Source organism: Micromesistius poutassou (genome assembly GCF_964030765.1).
Source record: "Micromesistius poutassou genome assembly, chromosome: 10".
In the NCBI taxonomy this organism is placed as follows: Eukaryota; Metazoa; Chordata; class Actinopteri; order Gadiformes; family Gadidae; genus Micromesistius; species Micromesistius poutassou.
The window spans coordinates 2,866,143-2,886,997 of NC_140280.1; the positions used below are offsets into that span (position 1 = coordinate 2,866,143).

The 20,855-nt window shown below is 45.9% G+C and overlaps 2 protein-coding genes across 2 annotated transcripts; one reads left to right on the forward strand and one right to left on the reverse strand.

The window, feature by feature from the left end:
• Window positions 1-10,780: 10,780 nt before the first annotated feature.
• LOC311354587 (heart- and neural crest derivatives-expressed protein 1-like) lies at window positions 10,781-13,781 on the forward strand. Its single transcript, XM_084474395.1, has 2 exons — window positions 10,781-11,556; window positions 13,327-13,781. The coding sequence occupies exons 1-2, from the start codon at window positions 11,116-11,118 to the stop codon at window positions 13,420-13,422; spliced, it is 537 nt and encodes a 178-aa protein (XP_084330521.1). The 5' UTR covers window positions 10,781-11,115; the 3' UTR covers window positions 13,423-13,781.
• Window positions 13,782-15,950: 2,169 nt separating this feature from the next.
• On the reverse strand, window positions 15,951-19,431 carry sap30l (sap30-like). Its single transcript, XM_084474394.1, has 4 exons — window positions 18,778-19,431; window positions 18,313-18,435; window positions 17,657-17,755; window positions 15,951-16,749 (listed from the first exon to the last, which is right to left on the reverse strand). The coding sequence occupies exons 1-4, from the start codon at window positions 18,961-18,963 to the stop codon at window positions 16,621-16,623; spliced, it is 537 nt and encodes a 178-aa protein (XP_084330520.1). The 5' UTR covers window positions 18,964-19,431; the 3' UTR covers window positions 15,951-16,620.
• Window positions 19,432-20,855: the final 1,424 nt, after the last annotated feature.

Genomic DNA, 20,855 nt, shown 5'->3' on the forward strand with positions numbered 1-20,855 from the left:
CAGCGGCGGTATGTAAACCGCTCAGTGCAGGAATGCATAAGCAAGCCGTAAAAATAGGCTTTGGCCTGAGAGGCCGGAGACTGATGGTGCTGAGAAACAATGCTGTCCATCACCGCCGTGTTTAAACCCACCTGAGGAGAGGAGAGCGCTGCATTAACAACACCTTACACACGCGCGCTAGACACCGGCTGGACGCAAACACACGCGGAACGAGCCTCACACACACGCTAGACACCGGCCGAACGCTAACACACTATCTAAAGGTTCATCTGAAGGAAATCTGAGGAAGATCTAAAGTATCGTCTGAGGAACATCTGAGGAGCACCTAAACATGTTCTCCACATTTTCTTAACATGTTCTCCACATGTTCTCAACATGTTCTCCACATGTTCTCAACACGTTCCTTAAATGTCGCACCGGTCCTACTCCTGTCTCTCCCCTTACCCTCCGTCAGTTTTAAATGAAACCATTGGGCCGTGGCAACACCTCCTCTAGTTTGAAGGCCAGAGGCACTGGAGGCCAGAGGGAGTCAGAGGCACTGGAGGCCAGAGGGAGTCAGAGGCACTGGAGGCCAGAGACCAGGGGAGCCAGAGACCCGGGAGGACAGAGGCCCTGGAGCTAGAGGCCTGGAGCTAGAGGCCACGAGCTAGAGGCCAGGAGCTAGAGGCCTGGAGCTAGAGGCCAGGAGCTAGAGGCCTGGAGGCCAGAGGCCCTGGAGCTAGAGGCCTGGAGGCCAGAGGCCCTGGAGGCCAGAGGCCCTGGAGCTAAAGGCCTGGAGCTAGAGGCCTGGAGCTAGAGGCCTGGAGGCCAGAGGCTAGAGGGAGGCAGAGGCCCCGGCCTTGTGACACCAGTGGGACCAACACACCCTCTCTATTTATCTCCATGACAACAGAACCACAGACGCACCTGCCTGCAGAACATGTGAAACACACCAGTGGAACTGGTGAGAAGAGGAAAGACCTCTTGTTCCAAAACCTACCTCCTCCTCCTCCAAAACCACCTCCACCTCCTCCACCACAACCTCCTCCTCCACCTCCAAAACCACCTCCATCTCCTCCACCACAACCTCTACCTCCTCCTCAAACTCCACCTCCACTTCTTCCTCCTCCTCCTCCTCCTCCACATTTTACTCTTCCACCTCCTCCTCCTCCTCCTCTCTCCTCCTCCTCCTCCTCCTCCTCCACCTTTTCCTCCTCCACATTTTACTCCTCCACCTCTTCCTCCTCCTCCTGCAACTTTTCCTCCTCCCCCTCCTCCCCCTCCCCCTCCCCCTCCTCCCTCTCCTCCTCCTCTTCCCGTCAGGCTGGGCTCCTGCTGCCCAGACGAGGAGACCGCAGGCTCATTGTTCCGAAGCTAACGAAGCTAAATGTTAAATGACGACGTGTCAGCAGGCATCAGTCAGCGGGCGGGGGACAGGAGGCAGACACCACCACGCAGAGAGCCCAACGCCAGATAAAAGCTCCGGGCCGGGCCACGCGTCACGCCAGACACAAGAGATCTGATTAATGTTCCAACAGGCTGGACAGTAAGTACATCACTACTATGATCACACGCACACACACACGCACACTGGTTCACTCGCCCATTCACTTACGCACTCAGATACACTCACACAAAGGTACACACACACACACACACACACACACACGCGCGCGCGCGCGCGTGCGCGTTCACTCACTCATTCACTTACACACTCACTCACTTACACGCACACGCGCACACACACACACACACACACACAACACACACACACACACATTCACACAACACACACACACACACAAACACACACACACACACCCACACCCACACTCATTCACTCACTCACAAAAACACACACACACATACACACACACACACCCACACCCACACCCACACACACACACACACACACACACACACACACACACACAGGCGACAACAGTAGCGGCCCTCCTGTGCTGTGCAGCAGACTGCATGCGATCATGTGATCATGTGATCTATGATCTAATAGGGCCAGCGGCCTGGGGCCGGTGATCTGGTTCTCTTCAGCTGCAGTGGATGTGACAGAAAAACACAACAAAACCACAAAGAGACGCCGAGAGAGGCGACCTTAGTACTGCTTAGAACCACGTCTCTAAAGAGCCTCCGTCTCTATAGAACCACCGTCTCTGTGGAACCACCGTCTCTAAAGAGCCTCCGTCTCTATAGAACCACCGTCTCCAAAGAACCATCTCTATAGAACCATCTCTATAGAACCATCATCTCTATAGAACCATCTCTATAGAACCATCATCTCTATAGAACCATCTCTATAGAACCACCATCTCTATAGAACCATCTCTTTAGAACCATCTCTATAGAACCATCATCTCTATAGAACCACCATCTCTATAGAACCATCTCTATAGAACCACCATCTCTATAGAACCACCATCTCTATAGAACCATCTCTTTAGAACCATCTCTATAGAACCACCATCTCTATAGAACCACCATCTCTATAGAACCATCTCTTTAGAACCATCTCTATAGAACCACCATCTCTATAGAACCATCTCTATAGAACCACCATCTCTATAGAACCGTCTCTTCTATAGAACCTCTACAGATGCTTCAGGGCCCCAGGGCCGTAAATCAGCTGCCGGTCGGAGCGGTATGCCGACCCATCGCCGAACCCATCGCCACCTCCTCCACCTCCTCCACCTCCTCCACCTCCTCCACCTCCAGCCCCTCCGTCAGGTGGTCTCCTGGCTGCAGCCTGACCCCTGACCCCAGACCCTAACGGCTCGACCCCACCAAATGCGTGGCCTCGAGTGTGGCTCTCGCCTCCCGTTCACTTTGTGCTTGCGTGGGGCAAGGGATTGTGGGAAGGCTCGCTTGCAGGCGGGGGAGGGTGGTGTGACGAAGGGGCAGCGTCGAAAAAAAATCACCTCTAGCATCTTGCTACGCCACTAGCATCCGGCTACATCGCAAGCATTATGCTCACCCTAACCTGGTTATCTGATCCTCAGCTAGCATGCTAATGCTAACCGAGCATGCTCACCCAAAACTAGGATGCTAACCCTAACCCAGTTATCCATCCCAAACTAAAATGCTAACTCTAATGTAGGTATCAAACCCTAACCAAGCTTGCTTACCTTAACCTAGTCATCTAAACCTCACCTTGCATGCTAATCCTAACGTAGTTATCTAACCCTAACCTAGCAGGCTAACCCTAAGCCACTTATCCAATCCTAACCTTGCTTGCTAACCCTAAAATTCCACGCTAACCCCAACCTGGCATGATCTGACCTTTCCCCTCCATATTCTCATAGCCCACCCCCTCCTCTCAGCTCCATGTACGACAACCATCCAATCAGAGGTGGCACGGCTGAGATAACGACCAATCAAGGCTTTGAGAGATGAGAGCATTCCTGCGGTTATTTTAGGGTCTCACTGATATGGTGTGGCTGTAGCACCAGGCCCAGGGCAGGCAGATATGGGTTATATAGTAACTATGTAGTCGTTCAGCAGACGCTTTATGTAAAGTCACTCACAGGGCACATAGAGACAGGTCAATAAGGAGCAGGAAGGGGTTAGACAGTACAGAGACAGGTCAATAAGGAGCAGGTAGGGGTTAGACAGTACAGAGACAGGTCGTTAAGGAGCAGGTAGGGGTTAGACAGTACAGAGACAGGTCAATAAGGACCAGGTAGGGGTTAGACAGTACAGAGACAGGTCATTAAGGAGCAGGTAGGGGTTAGACAGTACAGAGACAGGTCATTAAGGAGCAGGTAGGGGTTAGACAGTACAGAGACAGGTCAATAAGGACCAGGTAGGGGTTAGACAGTACAGAGACAGGTCATTAAGGAGCAGGTAGGGGTTGGACAGTATACAGAGACTGGGATAATTGTATTTTTTTCTCACTCTTTGTTGATGAAGTGATGGAGATATATTATGCATGTTCTATAAGTTATATTTGTTACATGTTATGGTTTCTCAACCATGCTCTATTATATGTTATATTATATATTATATACAGTACATGTTACATGAGTTATATGTTATATCATATTATAAATGCTCTTTCAGTTAAAAAACGTAAATGGTCCTCATTCATACAGCGCTTTTATCCAAAGTGATTTACTGTGTAGACTGACCCATTCACCCATTCACACACCGATGGCAGATGGCAGAGTCAACCACGCAGGGCGACAGCCAGCTCATCAGGAGCAATCAGGGTGAGGCGTCTTGCCCACCCATCGAACCACCAACCTTGCGGTTACCAGCCAACCCACTCTACCTCCTGAGCTAATACCGCCCCCCCAAAATGTAAAGCTGATTGTTTGACCAGCATTGGTGGGAGGGGTTACTGTTTTTTGTTGTCATGGTTACTGTTGTCAAAAAGTCTTTCATGGCCTACAGCAACACCTCATAAAACACACACACACACACACACACACACACACACACACACACACACACACACACACACACACACACACACACACACACACACACACACACACACACACACACACACACACAGCCGGTTCCAACCTCCTCCACCTCCTCCAACCTTCACCTCCTGCTCCACCTCTTGTTCCTCCTCTTCCTCCTCCACCTCCTGCTCCTCCTCCTCCTCCTCTTCCTCCCCCTCCCCCTCCTCCTGCTCCTCCTTTGTGTAATGCAATGTGCCCATGCAGACCCAGACCTCTGTGGCCCTGGGGTCGTGGAGAGCTGGAGGGGAGGTGAGCAGAACCGCCGGGTCCAGAGCTCGAGACGGACTCTGAATCCTTCCTGATTCCCTCCATCCGCCCTCTACAGCTCAGTCTCTGGACGTACCACGTGACCCTGATCCGGCACATCCTCCCTGCTCGCCCGGTTCCCCACCGCATCCTGTGACTGTACTCACCTCTCACTCACAGCGTTTGTCTTACCACAAGCTACATTACAAAAACACTTTCCCCACGCTTTCCCATTGACTGGGAATACCAACTGGGAATACCAACTGCTAGCCTGAGTCTGATGAGGTCCCCATTAGAATCAGCCGGGGCTCCGCCCACTCAGAGTTGCTTTGGTTCTAATTAGAGACCGGGAGTGTGTGTTTGTGTGTGTGTGTGTGTGTGTGTGCGTGCTCTTTAACAAGCTGTTTCTGTCTTTAAGAGCTGAAAGGTAAATGAGGTGAGGGCCGGTTGACCTGAACACCTGGTAGTCACAGGTAGAACACAGCGGCTCTATTCACAGCCTCCACAACATAACATAGGTTGTGAACATAACAAGTAATGTTATCAGTCTTCCTAGAGATTAACATTCTGTTATGTTATCAGTCTTTAAAGAGACTACAGTGTTTTGTCATCAGTCTTTATAGAATCTAACATAGTGTTATGTTGTGGAGGTTTGATGTTATGTTATGATGTGGAGGTCTTTATAGAGTCATAACATTCTGTGATGTTATCAGTCTCCATAGAGACTAACATAGTGTGATGTTATCAGTCTTTATAGAGACTAACATTCTGTTATGTTATCAGTCTTTATAGAGACTAACATTCTGTTATGTTATCAGTCTCCATAGAGACTAACATAGTGCGATGTTATCAGTCTTTATAGAGACTAACATTCTGTTATGTTATCAGTCTTTATAGAGACTAACATTCTGTTATGCTATCAGTCTTTGCAGAGACCTAACATTTGTGCTTGAAAAAAAATCCTAACACATCATCCTGAGATATCTTGGGATTCTCGCTACTTGCTGCAGTATTGTATAGCCATCTGTGGTCATACAGTACAGAGACAGGTTGTGAGACAGGTTGTGACTAGAGACAGGGTGCTGACGCTAGTGTTATGCTGGGAGTAAGAAGCTGGCGAGTCACTGGCTCATCCTAAAAACCAACACAACTTCAGGGAAAGTACTCCACCTGGAGAGAGACTAATGAATGATGGAGCTGCTTCTTGGCAACTTGTAAGAGACAAATGATGTAGTGATATTTCTACTTGTTGCGTTGTTATAATCTCCCTTTAAAAAGTACCGTCGCTCATTGTGGTGCCGCAAACAGGTCACGATGAGGTCAGTGTTGGCCATGATGAAGTAGTTGGTGGACACCTGAATACAACCTCAAAGCACTCTACCCCTTGACTGAATCTCTTGAGACTAAACGCTTCAGAAGCTCTACACCTTCTCTAACCAGTTCAGCTCATAGGGAATACGTACTCTGAACTTGGCTTGAAAACAGCTCTAAAAGCTAAGCGCTTGAAGAGCTCAAGAGTGCTGAAAGCTAACAGGTAACGGCTGTAGTATCTAACATAGACCAGACGTCCCCGGTTTCTGGGGACAGTCCCCGTTTTCAGTGACCTGTCCCCGGCCACTACTGTCCCCGGAAATGCCCCCGGTTTTCACTGTGACTGAAAGATTTGAAATTGGAATAAAGGAAAAAATGAAAATTTGTTGCGCACCGTATCCGTACCCTCCCCCCCATCAACAATTTCCGCCCGCAAACCCGCAACCCCCCCCCATCCCCCGTCAACAATTCCGTCTGCAAACCCGTAACCCCCCCCCCCCCGGTCAACTATCGTCCACAATAAGAGAGAAACTGCTTTGAGAATGGTAAGGGCAGTGTCCCCGTTTTAGTTTTTCTATGACAAAAACACTACATGTCTGGAGGTTTTTACACGGCTGAACCGAAAATGTCCCCGGATTTTGTCTCAGACTGTCTCAGTCTGGTCACCTTAATCTAACAGCACCAACAGCGCTAAGAGTTCTAGCAGCCCACAGCCTTAACAGCTAACATCACTAACAGCTCTAACAGATCAAACAGCTTATCACCGTCTGCTAACTGTTAGATATCAAATAGCAGCTATAACAGGTCTGATCGCTAATGGCTAACAGCTCTAACTGCTAACAGCACTAAGAGCTCAAACAGCCAATAGCTCCAACAGCAAACAATACAGCTAACCGCTCTGACATCTCTGAAAGCTCTAACAGTTAACATCTGTAGCAGCTAACAGCTGTAGCAGCTAATAGCTCTAGCAGCTCTGTCAGCTTACAGCTCTAGTGGCTTCTAAGGGCTTTGAGCTCTAACAGCTAACAACTCTCACAGCTACCAACGGGCAACTCTTAAGAGCTAACAGCTCTAACAGCTGTAACTGCTGTAGGAGCTCACATTGAGAGGCTTAACAGAGAGCCGAAAGGCAGCGTAGCCAGCATTCTATTTATTTGAGTTGCGTCCAGCGTAAGCACTTTGGAGAGGGAGGAAGCGGCTCTATTGAAACTCTCATCTGATGACACAAACAATTACAGTGAAAGCCATAACATGGACAAGATGGCTGCCCTGACCTCGCTGGAGCCTTTCCCACCCGAGCGAGGGGGGAGAGAGGAGAACAGTGCTTCTCCATTGATTCATGTTCTTTATTTTCTTCCGTTCTTTCCTTTTTATTAAATAAACAGATTGTAAGAGCATATTTCATTTGTCCGTATACGATAGGAAGCGTTTCAAGTCTCACAAAAATGATTCAACCACTTATTCATGATTGATGAGACTAAGACTTATTCTATGTAGAGCATAGAATATAGAATATGGATTACAATTTAGAAAGTACAATATAGAATATAGACTACAACATTGAATATAGATTATGGAATAGAATTTATAGAAAACAATATAGAAAATAGACTAGAACATCGAATATAGAACATGCAATACAATTTAGAAAAAACTAAATAGAATATAGACCACAACATTGAAGATATAATATGTAATACAATTTGGAAAATACAATATAGAATATAGACTACAACATAGAACATTGAATATAGAATATGGAATACAGTAGAGAATGTGGAACATAATATTCTTCAAAGAGCTTTGGGAGATGGCCTGAGGAGAACCACCTCCAGCTGGACCTCAGCCAGACCACCGAGCTGGAATGGACCTCTGATGGACCTCTGATGGAGCAGGTCCCCCCAGACCCTCGTACCATCCAGGAGGAGATGGGGGTTCCTAGGACTAGAACCTTGACGGACCACCCTGGGGACTCAGCACACTCAGTCTTCTCAGGAGGTTCTTGGATGTGTGCCGTAGGCTACTGCAGATGTTCTACCAGGCTGTGGTAGAACATCTGCCCATTGTTGTTACTTTGGTTTGCTAGGGAGGAGGAAACAAGGCTAGAGAGGAGGAAACAAGGCTAGGGTGGAGGCCTCAAGGCTAGGGAGGAGGAAACAAGGCTAGAGAGGAGGCCTCAAGGCTAGGGATGAGGAAACAAGGCTAGGGAGTAGGCCTCAATGCTATGGAGGGGGAAACAAGGCTAGGGAGGAGGAAACAAGGCTATTGGAGGCATCAAGTCTATAGGAGGCATAATTACTCATGTACATTGTTTAGTCTGTTGACTACGTGTATTGTTTATCGTTGAATTAAATGTTTACTATTTGTCTATTTTGTGTTCTGTTTATTTCTATTTTGGAACTATCTCCTCCCTTATCTCTATTTTGAGATTTGAGATGTGATAATACCCCCTGGGGAATGAATTAAGAGTTATCTCAATATAAAATATGGAACAAAGAATATTCAACATAGAAGACGAATATGGAATGGAATATAAAATACACTGCGGAAAATAGAACGAAGAATGTGTGTTGAGTATTCCCGTTTGTTTGACTTTATGGGAACAATTAAATATTTCTTCCTTAGAGCTGCATCTACAAAGCAGACACAGGCCAGGCCCGAGCGGACGGTGTGTGTATCCCTCGTGAATAACAGACAGAGCGCGGTGACTGGCCATCTATCGTCCACGCGGTGAAATATGGTTCAAACCGCTGCAGCGTAAACACGGTCCACGCTAGAGGACTTTTATGGAATATGTCTCGCTGGGAGCGGACAACGGGAGATTTACGGCCGTATTTAGAGAAGAGGCAGCAGAAAATGGTTTCTAAATAGTGTCAAGGTCAAGCAATGTAATGGGATAATGTTTAAACAGACGAGATAAGATGCCGTGTTTGTGTTGGAGGCGACGCTACTTGTGGAGCTTCGGGAAATTCTTCCAGAAGATAAAGAGAGAAGAGTCGAGAAGATAGTCCAGAACGAGAGGAGAGGAGAGGTTAGGCCAGAGGAGAGAGGAGAGGAGAGAAGAGAAGAGAAAAGAGGAGATGAGAGGAGAGGAGAGGAGAGGAGAGGCTAAGCTAGAGGAGAGAGAAGAGGAGAGGGGAGAGAAAGGTGGAGGGGAGAGGAGGGGAGAGAAGAGGAGAGAGGAGGGGAGAGGAGAGGGGAGAGGAAGGGAGGGGAGGGGAGAGGAGGGGAGGGGGAAACGTGGACATCAGGGGTCTATCTCTAGAAGATACCCCAGCAGACTACCTCCTGCTGAGCTGAGTGGCTCGAGTCTCCCCCTTGGAGCAGCCCTAGCATGATGTTTCAGATCATGTAGAATCTGCTGCTGATCCCACATGAAGATCAGGTGGAGTGCAGGCCCGCAGAGCTCTGCTCCTGCATCCGATGCATCTGTATCGTTCTCCCGCAGCAAGCTTCCCCCTCACATAAAACAGCAGGAGGCCACAGGTCGTTCAGGCATCAAATAAACGATTGAGGAGAACAACGAACAACACTGTGACCCAACCTCAGATGATATTCTACAAGATCATGTTTCCTTTTCATCTCAATTTCAAATCCATTTTTATTAATAACATATGTATATATATATATATATATATATATATATATATATATATATATATATAGAGAGAGAGAGAGAGAGAGAGAGAGAGAGAGAGAGAGAGAGAGAGAGAGAGAGAGAGAGAGAGAGAGGAGAGGGGGGGGGGGGGGGGGGGGGGGCAGAGATAATATTGTACATATATATATGTATGTATAATATAAAATACAAACCCATACATTAATAACATGATTTAAATCTAAAAGGCCATTATGCATATAACGTTCCAATAATAACGATAATACGATAACAATTATCTCTAGGCCTACAACAAGACTAATGGGAATTCATCCGTAACTTTAAACTTCTGGAAGTTTTATGTGTTAACTCGTTATGATATTTGTAATATATGGCCTCATGATGAATCAATAGCGGGCTGCTGAGGACAATGAGATGTTTCCATTTATGATTTAAGGAAAGAGATAAAGATTAAAAAAGAGAATTCATCAAGTGGTTAAATTAAAGAGACATTCAAGAAAGAGATCGAATTAAGAAATATATAAATAAAGAATTGGACATAAAGATATATAAAATAAATTGATACAAATAAATAATAAATCATTATAAATAGAGATATAAAAAAGGTCTTCTTTTTTATGTATCAAATTCAATATAAAGTTATTTAAATAAAGGGATTTAACATAAATATATAAATAAAGACATATACATAAAGATCAATAAAAATTAAGAGACATTAATGAAGATAGTAAAAACAAATATTTATAAATAGAGATATAAATAAATAGAAATTAATAAAATGTTTAAACGGAGCTATAAAAAGAAAGTTATAAATACAGAAATGTGAATAAAGATATATGATTAAAGAGACTTAAAACAGAGATTTGAATAAAGAGATATGAATAAGGGGTTCACAGAGGTGACTGCGGGAGCAGCAGATGTAATCTGAAGCAGATTTTGAATAACAAGGAGACCCCAACCCTCACGACGCTCTGATTGGCTAACGGGCTCGGAATCGCCTCCTATTGGCTGCTTGGCTCCCGCAAGGCCTGGTCTGCCATTGGCTGCTGGCCTCTATCAGATTACCTCATCATATAAACCTGATGGGCCTCGGATCCAGAGCTCACATTTCTCACGGATGACGAGCCAACGCGATACCCGACGTTTGGAATCTAAAATCTCACTTTCCTGTTTCCTTTTTGACTTTTGACTTCTCCTAACCTTTCGTTTTTTCTTTAAAGTGATTCCAAGTGTGACTTTTGCTTGACTGAAACTGAAGCTGAAAGGCAGTGTTTACTTTTATCCAACCGGTGATTCGGTGGAGGATGACGTTGGTCCTCCGGTGAAGCGGCTCGTGCCTGCAGAGTCCTCTCGTGTTGGATGTCATTCTGGTCCTCCGTGGTTCTCGTGAGCTCGTCTTCCCTGCAGCAGATGACCCTCCCGGCCTGACCTCTCAGAGAGACCCAGTGATCAGCAGGTCAGTGATCGATCAGATCCGCCATGAACGTGATCGGCAGCTACCAGCATCACCACCTCATGCATGAGACCTTCCCGTTCGTCCCGCGGTGCGCCCAGGAGCCCTACCTCCACAGCTGGGGGCCCCAGGCCTACCCGGCCGAGGCCGTGTACGGGGGGCCCCCGGGGGGCCACGACGCCCCGCTGGAGGGGCTGTCGGCCCGCGGCGGCGCACGCCGGGCCCCGGGGCCCAAGAAGGAGCGACGGAGGACGGAGAGCATCAACACGGCCTTCGCGGAGCTCCGGGAGAGGATCCCCAACGTGCCCGCGGACACCAAGCTGTCCAAGATCAAGACGCTGCGGCTGGCCACCAGCTACATCTCCTACCTGATGGACGTGCTGGCCGCGGACTGCGGCCACGCCGACGGCTTCAAGGCGGACATCAAGAAGTTCGACAACCGAGAAACCAAGCGCAAGCGGGAACTGGTGGGTGCCCAGATGTGGAGGTTCAGTTGGTGTGTGATCAGTGTTGTGTTCAGCAGGATGATGATGAGGCCCACAGGTCTGACCCGAACCCTGTCGAACAGCACCTAGGTCCGGAAGTAACCCGAAACCCTCCAGAACAGGCCCCGTATAACCCGAACCCTCCCGAACAGGCCCAGTAGGCTATAACCCGAACCCTCCCGAACAGGCCCAGTAGGCTATAACCCGAACCCTCCCGAACAGCACCGAGTCCCAGTAGAACCCGAACCCTGTCCAACACTCCCAGTATAAGCAGTACCCTGTCCAACAGTCCCAGTATAACCAGAACCCTGTCCCACAGTAGGCCTTCATGCTTTTATTAGGTTGGCCATTCAATGAGTCAGTCTTATCAAACTTTTATTTAAATCTTGAAGTGTTTTAATAGTGTTGTTATATTTGAACAGTCCTACTGTCAGAGTTCAACATTGTAATATTTGATTAGCTTTATGGTTAAATGTCTTCCTTTCTTCATATTTTCAAATACAATTAGCAGTTTAAATGGTGTTTGAAATAAATAGGCCTATAGTGGGCTAGACATAAGCTAATTTATAACTCTATACAAACGCCTACATAATTAATAACTAGGCCTATTTAATAAGGCTGGATCAGGCCTGGTTAGATACATAATGAGGCATCACACTTATAGACTTATTCTAAATAAACGAACTATCTTTACTGCGAGTCCTTTAAGATGAGTTGTTCTTCCTCCTTCGAGCTCGGTGTTTATTTCATATCTTCTGAAAAGAGAAGCGTTAGTTTACGTCCAAACATATTTAGATTCCATTATATTCGATTTCATTCAGTTGTAACAGCAGCACATATTTATAAAATACAATATAAGAGACTAACTAAGAGACTAACTAACTAAGAGACAACTAAAAGACAGGGAATAATACATGAAGAATCAAGTCTGACTCTTATGCATGAATATCGAATATCGTGAATATCGGGAGGTAGAACAATTTAATGAGGCCTCGTTTATATCATAGATCGGGTCCTTGGTGAATGTGCGCCTAACAGAGCCTAAAGTAGGCTATACATTAAATTATAGGCAGGCTGTCTATAATACTGGCCCTAAAGTAGAGATAGGCGTATAATACAAAAAAACGTCTGTGAGTAAATGCAAGCCTATTTTAATGTTAGGCCTATTTATACTATTTTATAGTATAAATATTTATATTTATACTATATTATATGCATAATATGATATTATATTGTTTAATATAATATATATTACATTATATATCATTTAAACCTTTGGTGTTTCAGAGCCGAGGTTCTCTATATAGTAGTAGTGTTATTCTATGATATGATGTAATAGAATATATATAGCCTACATATATATACTATTACATAGTATCATAGAATAACACAATACAGGCTTAGACGACGAGCAGGATTATCTATAGGCCTATAATATAATCATAATATAGGCCTAGTACAATATCTCGGATATTATACAATATCATAATATAGGATATTATTTAATATCATGATAATCTAAAATATGCTATTATAAAATAATATATTTCATAATATAATATATTATTATTTAATAATAATATATGATATTATGTAATATCATAACATATAATTGAGTATATTGAATCGATATCTTGTTCCAGGGCGACGGGCTCAAGGAGTGTGGCTACTATTTAATATAATAATAACATATGATATTATGTGATAATATATGAGTGGGTATTAATGAATCTATACCATCTCTGGTTCCAGAGCGACGGGCTGCAGGAGTCGGCGGCCGGGGAGAAGCGTCTGAAGGGCCGGACGGGCTGGCCGCAGCAGGTCTGGGCGCTGGAGCTCAACCCGTGAGGACCGGAGCGGGTCTGGGCCCTGGAGCTCAGCCCGCGGAGACACGGGGCAGGCCTGGACCCTGGACTTCAGCCCGTGAGGACAGGAACGGTCTAGGCCCTGGAGCTCAGACCCTTAGGGGACCCGGACGCACACTGTAGGGTTATGAAGGAGGAGGAGGATCACAGGAGCCCTGGTCCCAGACCGGAGAGACACTGAGCCCTGGTGATATCAGAGACTGTCCGTCCTGTTGCTGTTTGATGTTGGATCTACCTCAGAAATATCGTCCGTTTAAGAAGATTTAATCCATTAGGACTTTTAGACTTCGAGAGTTTGGACGAATAGAACAACGTATTCATTATACATGCTGTATGGTTATAATAAAGGATTGTTATCGTTAGGCCTATTATATTATAATAAATTATAATAAAGATTTAATTTAGGACACAATGTTCATTGGACTTTTTGAGTGCTTTGGGTCCGCGTCCACACAGTTCGGGATTAGGCTATATAAAAACTCTGAATTAAAATAAAAACAATTTTAAAACTTTACTGAAAATAACTACAAAAGGGAAATATGAATCTTAACCAATTGCTTCAAAATATCCTCCGAGTAAAATATTCCGAATAGAAATAACTCCTGCAGCCACAACGTGTCAGGGTTTCAAAAACTAAATCTGAAATAACTTCCTCTTTGGAATTTTTACTAAGCATATAGGCTACTAGGCCTACTAGTCCGACTAATATATATATATAAAAGGAGGCCTCGGCTGTCGAAAGATCTGAGGAAACAACTGACACAAATCTATTTTCTGAATACTTCACGGTCTCAGCAAGACGTTTTTGACATATTTTGTTCATGGGCTCGGAAGGGAATTCTAAAACATATTTTCTCAGGAGTCCCTTTTTCTAAACGCCAATACCGAGGTCACATTTCTCTGGAAGAGTCTTGAACTTTGTTTAAAATATGTCCAACATTGAGTTTCTTAAATACTTTAAGTAAAGTATTTATTTACCCATAGTGTCAGAGCATTAAAGTAGGCAGGAGCAATAAACGAGACGTCCCAAGTAATGCCGCTCCTCCGCAACACGTGACTAGCCCCCGAGCTTCAGCAGCAGGTTTGAGTCTGCCTTGAGGAAGACTCCGGTCTGCTGGAGGAAGACTCCGGTCTGCCTTGAGGAAGACTCCGGTGTGCTGAGCGCACGGACGCAGGGCGACACGCAGTCGGTCGGGCAGACCGGTGGGCTATCCAACGTGGGCAGACCGGTGGGCTATCCAACGTGGGCGGACAGGTGGGCTATCCAATTAAAGCAGAACGTTTAATTGATTGATAGTTGGATTTTAAGAGAATTTCAAAAATAAATAAATAGGTGAACAAACATGTTTCTAAACTAAATGTCCGACCCTATCTTCAAGCATACTTTGACCCTCAGACCTCCGTGGTCTCTTCTCCATCGGGTTACGGTGAAACCTTGGGGGCACGGTTTATTTTATATACTGCGAAAATGTGTGTATCCCCCTTATTCCTATCAAGTCCGTTTCTTCGTGTCTTTTAGATTTCTACTCAGTTGTCCTAATGATCACCTTCTTCGGTTCTTGATGAATATAAAATAAACGGTGCTCCTAGAAATGGACCGCAGCCCCCTCTAGTGTGCAGAGACATGGTATGCACCAACAGATCATTAGAGGGAGTGAACTCTACACATGACGCGGTCCCCGTCGCGTTATAACACGGGGCTAACGGCGCGGGTGTATGTTAACAAAGTGAATGTCAAAGGAATTGTGTTGCAGTGGAAGCCATGCTGCTTTACTGTGACTTGCAGACACAAACAAAAACAGTCAACCCAAACATACTGTCCGACTTCCGTTCTCTTACACTTACCCGTCATCGCCTGGAGACGGCCTTAAAGGGGTGATATTATGCCAACATACTACACTATACTAAAATTTATTAGTAGCCTATACGTTTTAGTATGATGGACAGATAAGCAACTCTTATATTGTAGGGGCCTAATCTCATCTCCTTGGTGTTTTGAGCCACACGTCATACACATGTGTTGGTGTAATACCGCACATGTCCAGGGAGCCTACCACTACATAAATACATCCCCCTACAGTTCACCGCTATAAATATATATACTTAGGGCGTCACCGTTTTGTAGTGTTGTCCGAAATGTGTCCCCCTTCCCTATTCCCTATGAAACAACACTGGGAATAAGTCAATTAGTAATTCAGACACTAATGGTGCACCCTAGTAGTGAAATCAGTTTTGTGCTCTCTAAGAAGGACCCTATCTAGTGTCGTGATGATAGGTTAGGACCAATCAATCCTCGGTGGAGGCCTGCTAGGATAGGACCAATCAGCTTCTCGGGATCTTCAGTTGCCAGCCAAACAAAAAAAAACAATGGTGTCCGAGGAAAGATGGAAAAGGAGCAACCAAAACAGTTCATATCACGTCTACATTCAATATAATTGGACTGTTTTTAAGCAGATGAGGCCAGTTGAGTCTGTACAATGTTTATTATTATCATTAATAGTCAGCTACACACACATATACACATCGTTTTATATATATGTATATATAAATACATAAATATGTATATATCCATATATATGTATCCATCTGCGCTACACAGGATACAAGCTAATGGCTAACAGGACTAGCACGGCTAATTTTATTCTACACGCAAAATAAAGGTTAGGATACAAATACAATCCATACACAAAGTCAACAAGTCTAGTAAACCAGGAGAACCATCAGCCACAGAGGGAGAGAGAGGTAATGAGAGATAATGGCAGTAGATAGAGTAGAGTAGAGTAGAGAAAGAGAAAGAGAAAGAGAAAGAGAAAGAGAGAGAGAGAGAGAGAGAGAGAGAGAGAGAGAGAGAGAGAGAATGAGATGAGAACGAGGCGGACAATGAGAGGGGGGGGGGGGTAGAGACAGTCTGTGATACCAGTGCTGCGCAAAGTGGACATGATTCTGTCTCAGCACACCAGGCTATATTTAGTACAAAGGGGGTCCATGGTGTCAGAAGGCCGGTTGGGGGGGGGGGGGGGAGGACGGTTTCCATGTTCTGCCCGGGGACAGCAGCCCCCAGATCCCTCGGAACCGACCAATGACAGCAGGCCAGCGGCTGCAGCGGTGGGTTCCGTCGGGCGAGGGGTTGCCATGGTGACGGGAGGAGCGGATGGCGGTGCTGATGGGGGTGGGGGGGTGGCTAGTCGAGCTGCTTGGCCCCGTCGGTCTTGGGCTCCATGCGGGTCTTGCTGCTCTTCACCATGTAGATGAAGTAGGTGAGCGTCTCCTTCTCGTTCACCGGGATGTTCCGGAAGTGGCGGCTCACCGTCTGGAACGCACCGGAGTTAGCACCGACAGTTAGCACGGATAGCTAGCCAGTGGGCTAGTCAGCAGGTTGTCAGCGAGGGGCCCAAGTAGCAGATAGTCAGCAGGAGGGCTAGACTGTCATACAGAACCAGGACCCATCTTCAACTCTTCAATGTAGCTTTTGGTTTGAGTAGAATAAATCCTTTAGCATATGTTTGGTTTAGTTAGCTGAGGTTATTTTTGTTAGCTTTGATTTGTTGCACATATATTGCACACAGTGTTAATAAGAAAGCAACACTGGCAAACAACACTAGCAGCTCAGAGCTAATGTGAAGGAAACACTAGCAGCTCAGAGCTCAAGTGAAAGCCAGTGTCATGGGAAGCGGTGTAGAATGGTTACAGCGCAACTACCAGCTCCCTACACCACCTCCTGACGACAAGACTGACCTACACCCCGTCCCTACACCACCTCCTGACGACAACTGACCTACACCCCGTCCCTACACCACCTCCTGACTACAAGACTGACCTACACCCCGTCCCTACACCACCTCCTGACTACAAGACTGACCTACACCCCGCCCCTACACCACCTCCTGACCTGCACCACCCCCCTCACCAATCAGGCTGCAGGGGCCAGTCCCACTGAGACCTGACAGGAAGCAGAGGCTGCCCCCTCCTGGAGGACTCATGTAAATACTAGCACTGTTTCATGGTCCAAGACAGACAGGTAGGTATACTGAGATGTATACAGACAAGACACAGAGAGGCAGGTAGACAGACAGAGAAACAGACACATAAACAGGTAAACAGACACAAAGACAAGTAAAGAGACAGACAGGCAGGTAGGTAGACAGGTAGACAGACAGACAGACAGACAGGTAGACAGACAGGGGAACAGAGAGGACCGACAGGTAGACCACGGTTACCTCTGCTAGCTGGGCCTTGTTGAGGCCTGGCCGGGTCTGGAGCTTGTAGTGTCTCTTATAGCGCCGCAGCGTGTTCACCTGCAGCTGGAACAGATCCACCTGCACACACACACACACACATTATTGGATGGAATAAAAACAGTCTTATAGGATAGAAGGAAGTCACCAAGGCAGGAGATACAAAGAAAAAAAAATCTTGGATATTTACTCTGATGCATTTTGAAACACGATCCACTTAAGTTCCAATGAAGACACATGCATGTGCAACGTTTCAATGAACTTGCACCGCAGCACTAGCGCTAGTCAAGAGCATGCGAAGAAAGGAACTATTCTGGATGGTCACCAGAACATATAAATAAATCCTAATTGGAGTATATTAACCAATTATCAGCCTGTTATCATTAGTAGGTAGAGCTTTTGGATACAAGAGGAGTACAGAGAGTTGGTTCATAAGAAAAGAGATGTCGAGGCGCTAGTGCTAAAAACAGAATAAGACTCCCTATAAAATAAAAAAAACACTTCAGACTTATTTAAAGTGATGGAACACGATGGATGGTCCACGACCACGGACATTTTCCCGTCCAATAAAGGGTAAAGTAAAAGTACAAAAAGTTAGTCCTGAGCACGGGTGGTGTATGTGGCGTAACCATGGTTACCTCTGGGACCTCTACGTCGTGGTCAGGTGACTCTCCGCCATCGTCGCTCGTCTTCCTCTTCCTCTTGTTTCGGACGCTCTGGATGAAGTTCTTATGGAAGTCACATATGTAGAGGTGACGGACCTACGAACACACATAGGACATACACATTAGACACGGAGCCATTAAACACACACACACACACACACACACACACACACACACACACACACAGACTGTCAAACACATAGCGACACACACACACACACACACACACACACACACACACACACACACACACACACACACACACACACACACACACACACACACACACACACACACACACACACGTGGACATAGACAGTCACACACGGTAACACTATAACTCGACCACACGGCCCTGTCCCGTGCCGCGGGTGCAGTAACCATAACAACACGTCGACACACACACACACACACACACACACACACACACACACTCACACTCTTGTCGATGTCCAGCTTGAGCTTCTTCTGGGAGATGCTCTTCTGGATCCTCTTGCTGAACGACGCGTTGCCCGCCGGCCGCCCGCAGCGCAGCCCGTCCTCCAGCAGGCAGCAGCTCTGGCCGCAGCCCGGGGGGGCCGGGGGTCCGTCGTGGCTGTCCTCCTCGGTGCTGAACCCGTTCATGTCGCCTCCTCTGTGGGGGGCTGCTCTGCTCCCGCGGCCCTGGAGGAGCTGGACGAGCTCCGAGGCTAGGCTAATGAAGGTAGCTCAGGAGATAATGGAAACTAGTCCAGACACATTCGGAACCGCTCCGGCTGTTTTTAAATCTCCATTCAAACTCAAAAAAAGTGAAGGAGTCGCTGATGCGTCAGAGAAACAAAAAAACTTATCCTCGAAATGAAGTTTAAAAAAAAACGCAAAGGATCGAAACCAGAGGAGCGACGGACTGCTGTGACGGCTAACCTTGTGACTCCTAAAGCTTTCCTCTCGTCATCACGTCCGTAAAGAAGCCGCACACTGTCACCGAGACGACGACGACGACACGTCGGCGTATCCGTAATGGGATCAGATGAAGTGGGAATAAATACGGTTAAATTCACTGCGGAGTTCAACAAAGTCCTCAAGCACCGCGGAACTGCCTCACGTACAATGGAATGGTTTCGTACATCGGAAGTGACGTGACTTAAACCTCACTGGTCAGTTCCATAGAAGGCGGGACCGAAGGGGTAAATATGGCTCGTCGATTGGTCCAACATCACGTCGGTCAAATCCCGTACTTCCTCGTTCACGACGTTGCTGTTTAGTTTCCTAGTTCCTCGTTGGGATTGGGAATGTTCGTGTCCAGTGTCCACCTGATCCGACAGTATGGATCGACACGGCAGAAACATCGTCGATCTTATGTTGATATAAATTATATAAGACACAACTTATATGATAGAACTGACTAATGTGTCACGGAGCGCTGTCGAGCATGAAGTATGTGCAACCAACCCCACATGCACGGACGCTTGAGGACAAATAAAAACAAATAAATCATTTTTTTCTGCACAAATTTCAACCAGTTATATAAAGAATAGTTAAAATGATTAGGGGGCAATTCGACGCCGTCTGTCAACCGTTGTTGTTTATGCGTGTTGTTATAACGCCAACGTGTCATTCCGCCGTCGGCCACTGGGCGGAGACAAAGTTCCACAAATTCCCACAATTCCCACAATTTAACATCTGCTGGAGAAAGAGATGTTATGTTCTATAACATCCTAGACCTAGAGTCTAGGATGTTATAGAACAACAACATCCTATAACGTCCTATAACAACAGCGTTCTGGTGCATACAGGCTGCCTTGCATGCGTTGTTATCCAGGACCTTGAAACTGTGGTTGTATGGTGTGTAACATCAGTTGATATCAATAGTGATGGAGATACAAGCCCAGTCCACCCATTAATACACCCAGCCCAGTTCACCCACCTCCACCTTAGTGTACCGTATGCAGTCGAATGCATACGGCACACTCACCCTTTATATTCTAATGCATGTTTAATGTCGTCTAACAAAGTATAATGTAGTCTAATGTAGTCGAACATAGTCGTATGCAGTCTAATATAATCTATTGCAGTCCATAGTCTAACATAGTCTAATTCAGTCTAACATAGTGTAATATAGTAATACGCAGTCTAATGCAGTCTTGTGTATTTTAATATAATCTTATGCAGTCTAATAATAATGTAATAAAACAGATGATCCCTCGAGGGTTAGCAGCCAGACAAAGACCAGAGACCTCCTTCCAAATATAGAAACCTTTTTATTTACATATTAGGCAAAACTATCATGCCATCTCAGATTAGTTCATGTCCCATAACTAAATACACTTTTACAATTGCATGTTCAGTAGAAAAAAATACATCTATTTAATCAGATACAAAATGTACACTTCTGTGACCGCTGGCCATGGACTTTAGAAATCATTTCTTGCATCGTCTTCACAATGTTCATCAGGAACAATAATTCACCACAAGGTCGCGTCAAAACGTTCAAAGAAAGATTTGAAACGCAAACATTTAAAAAGAATAAATGTTTA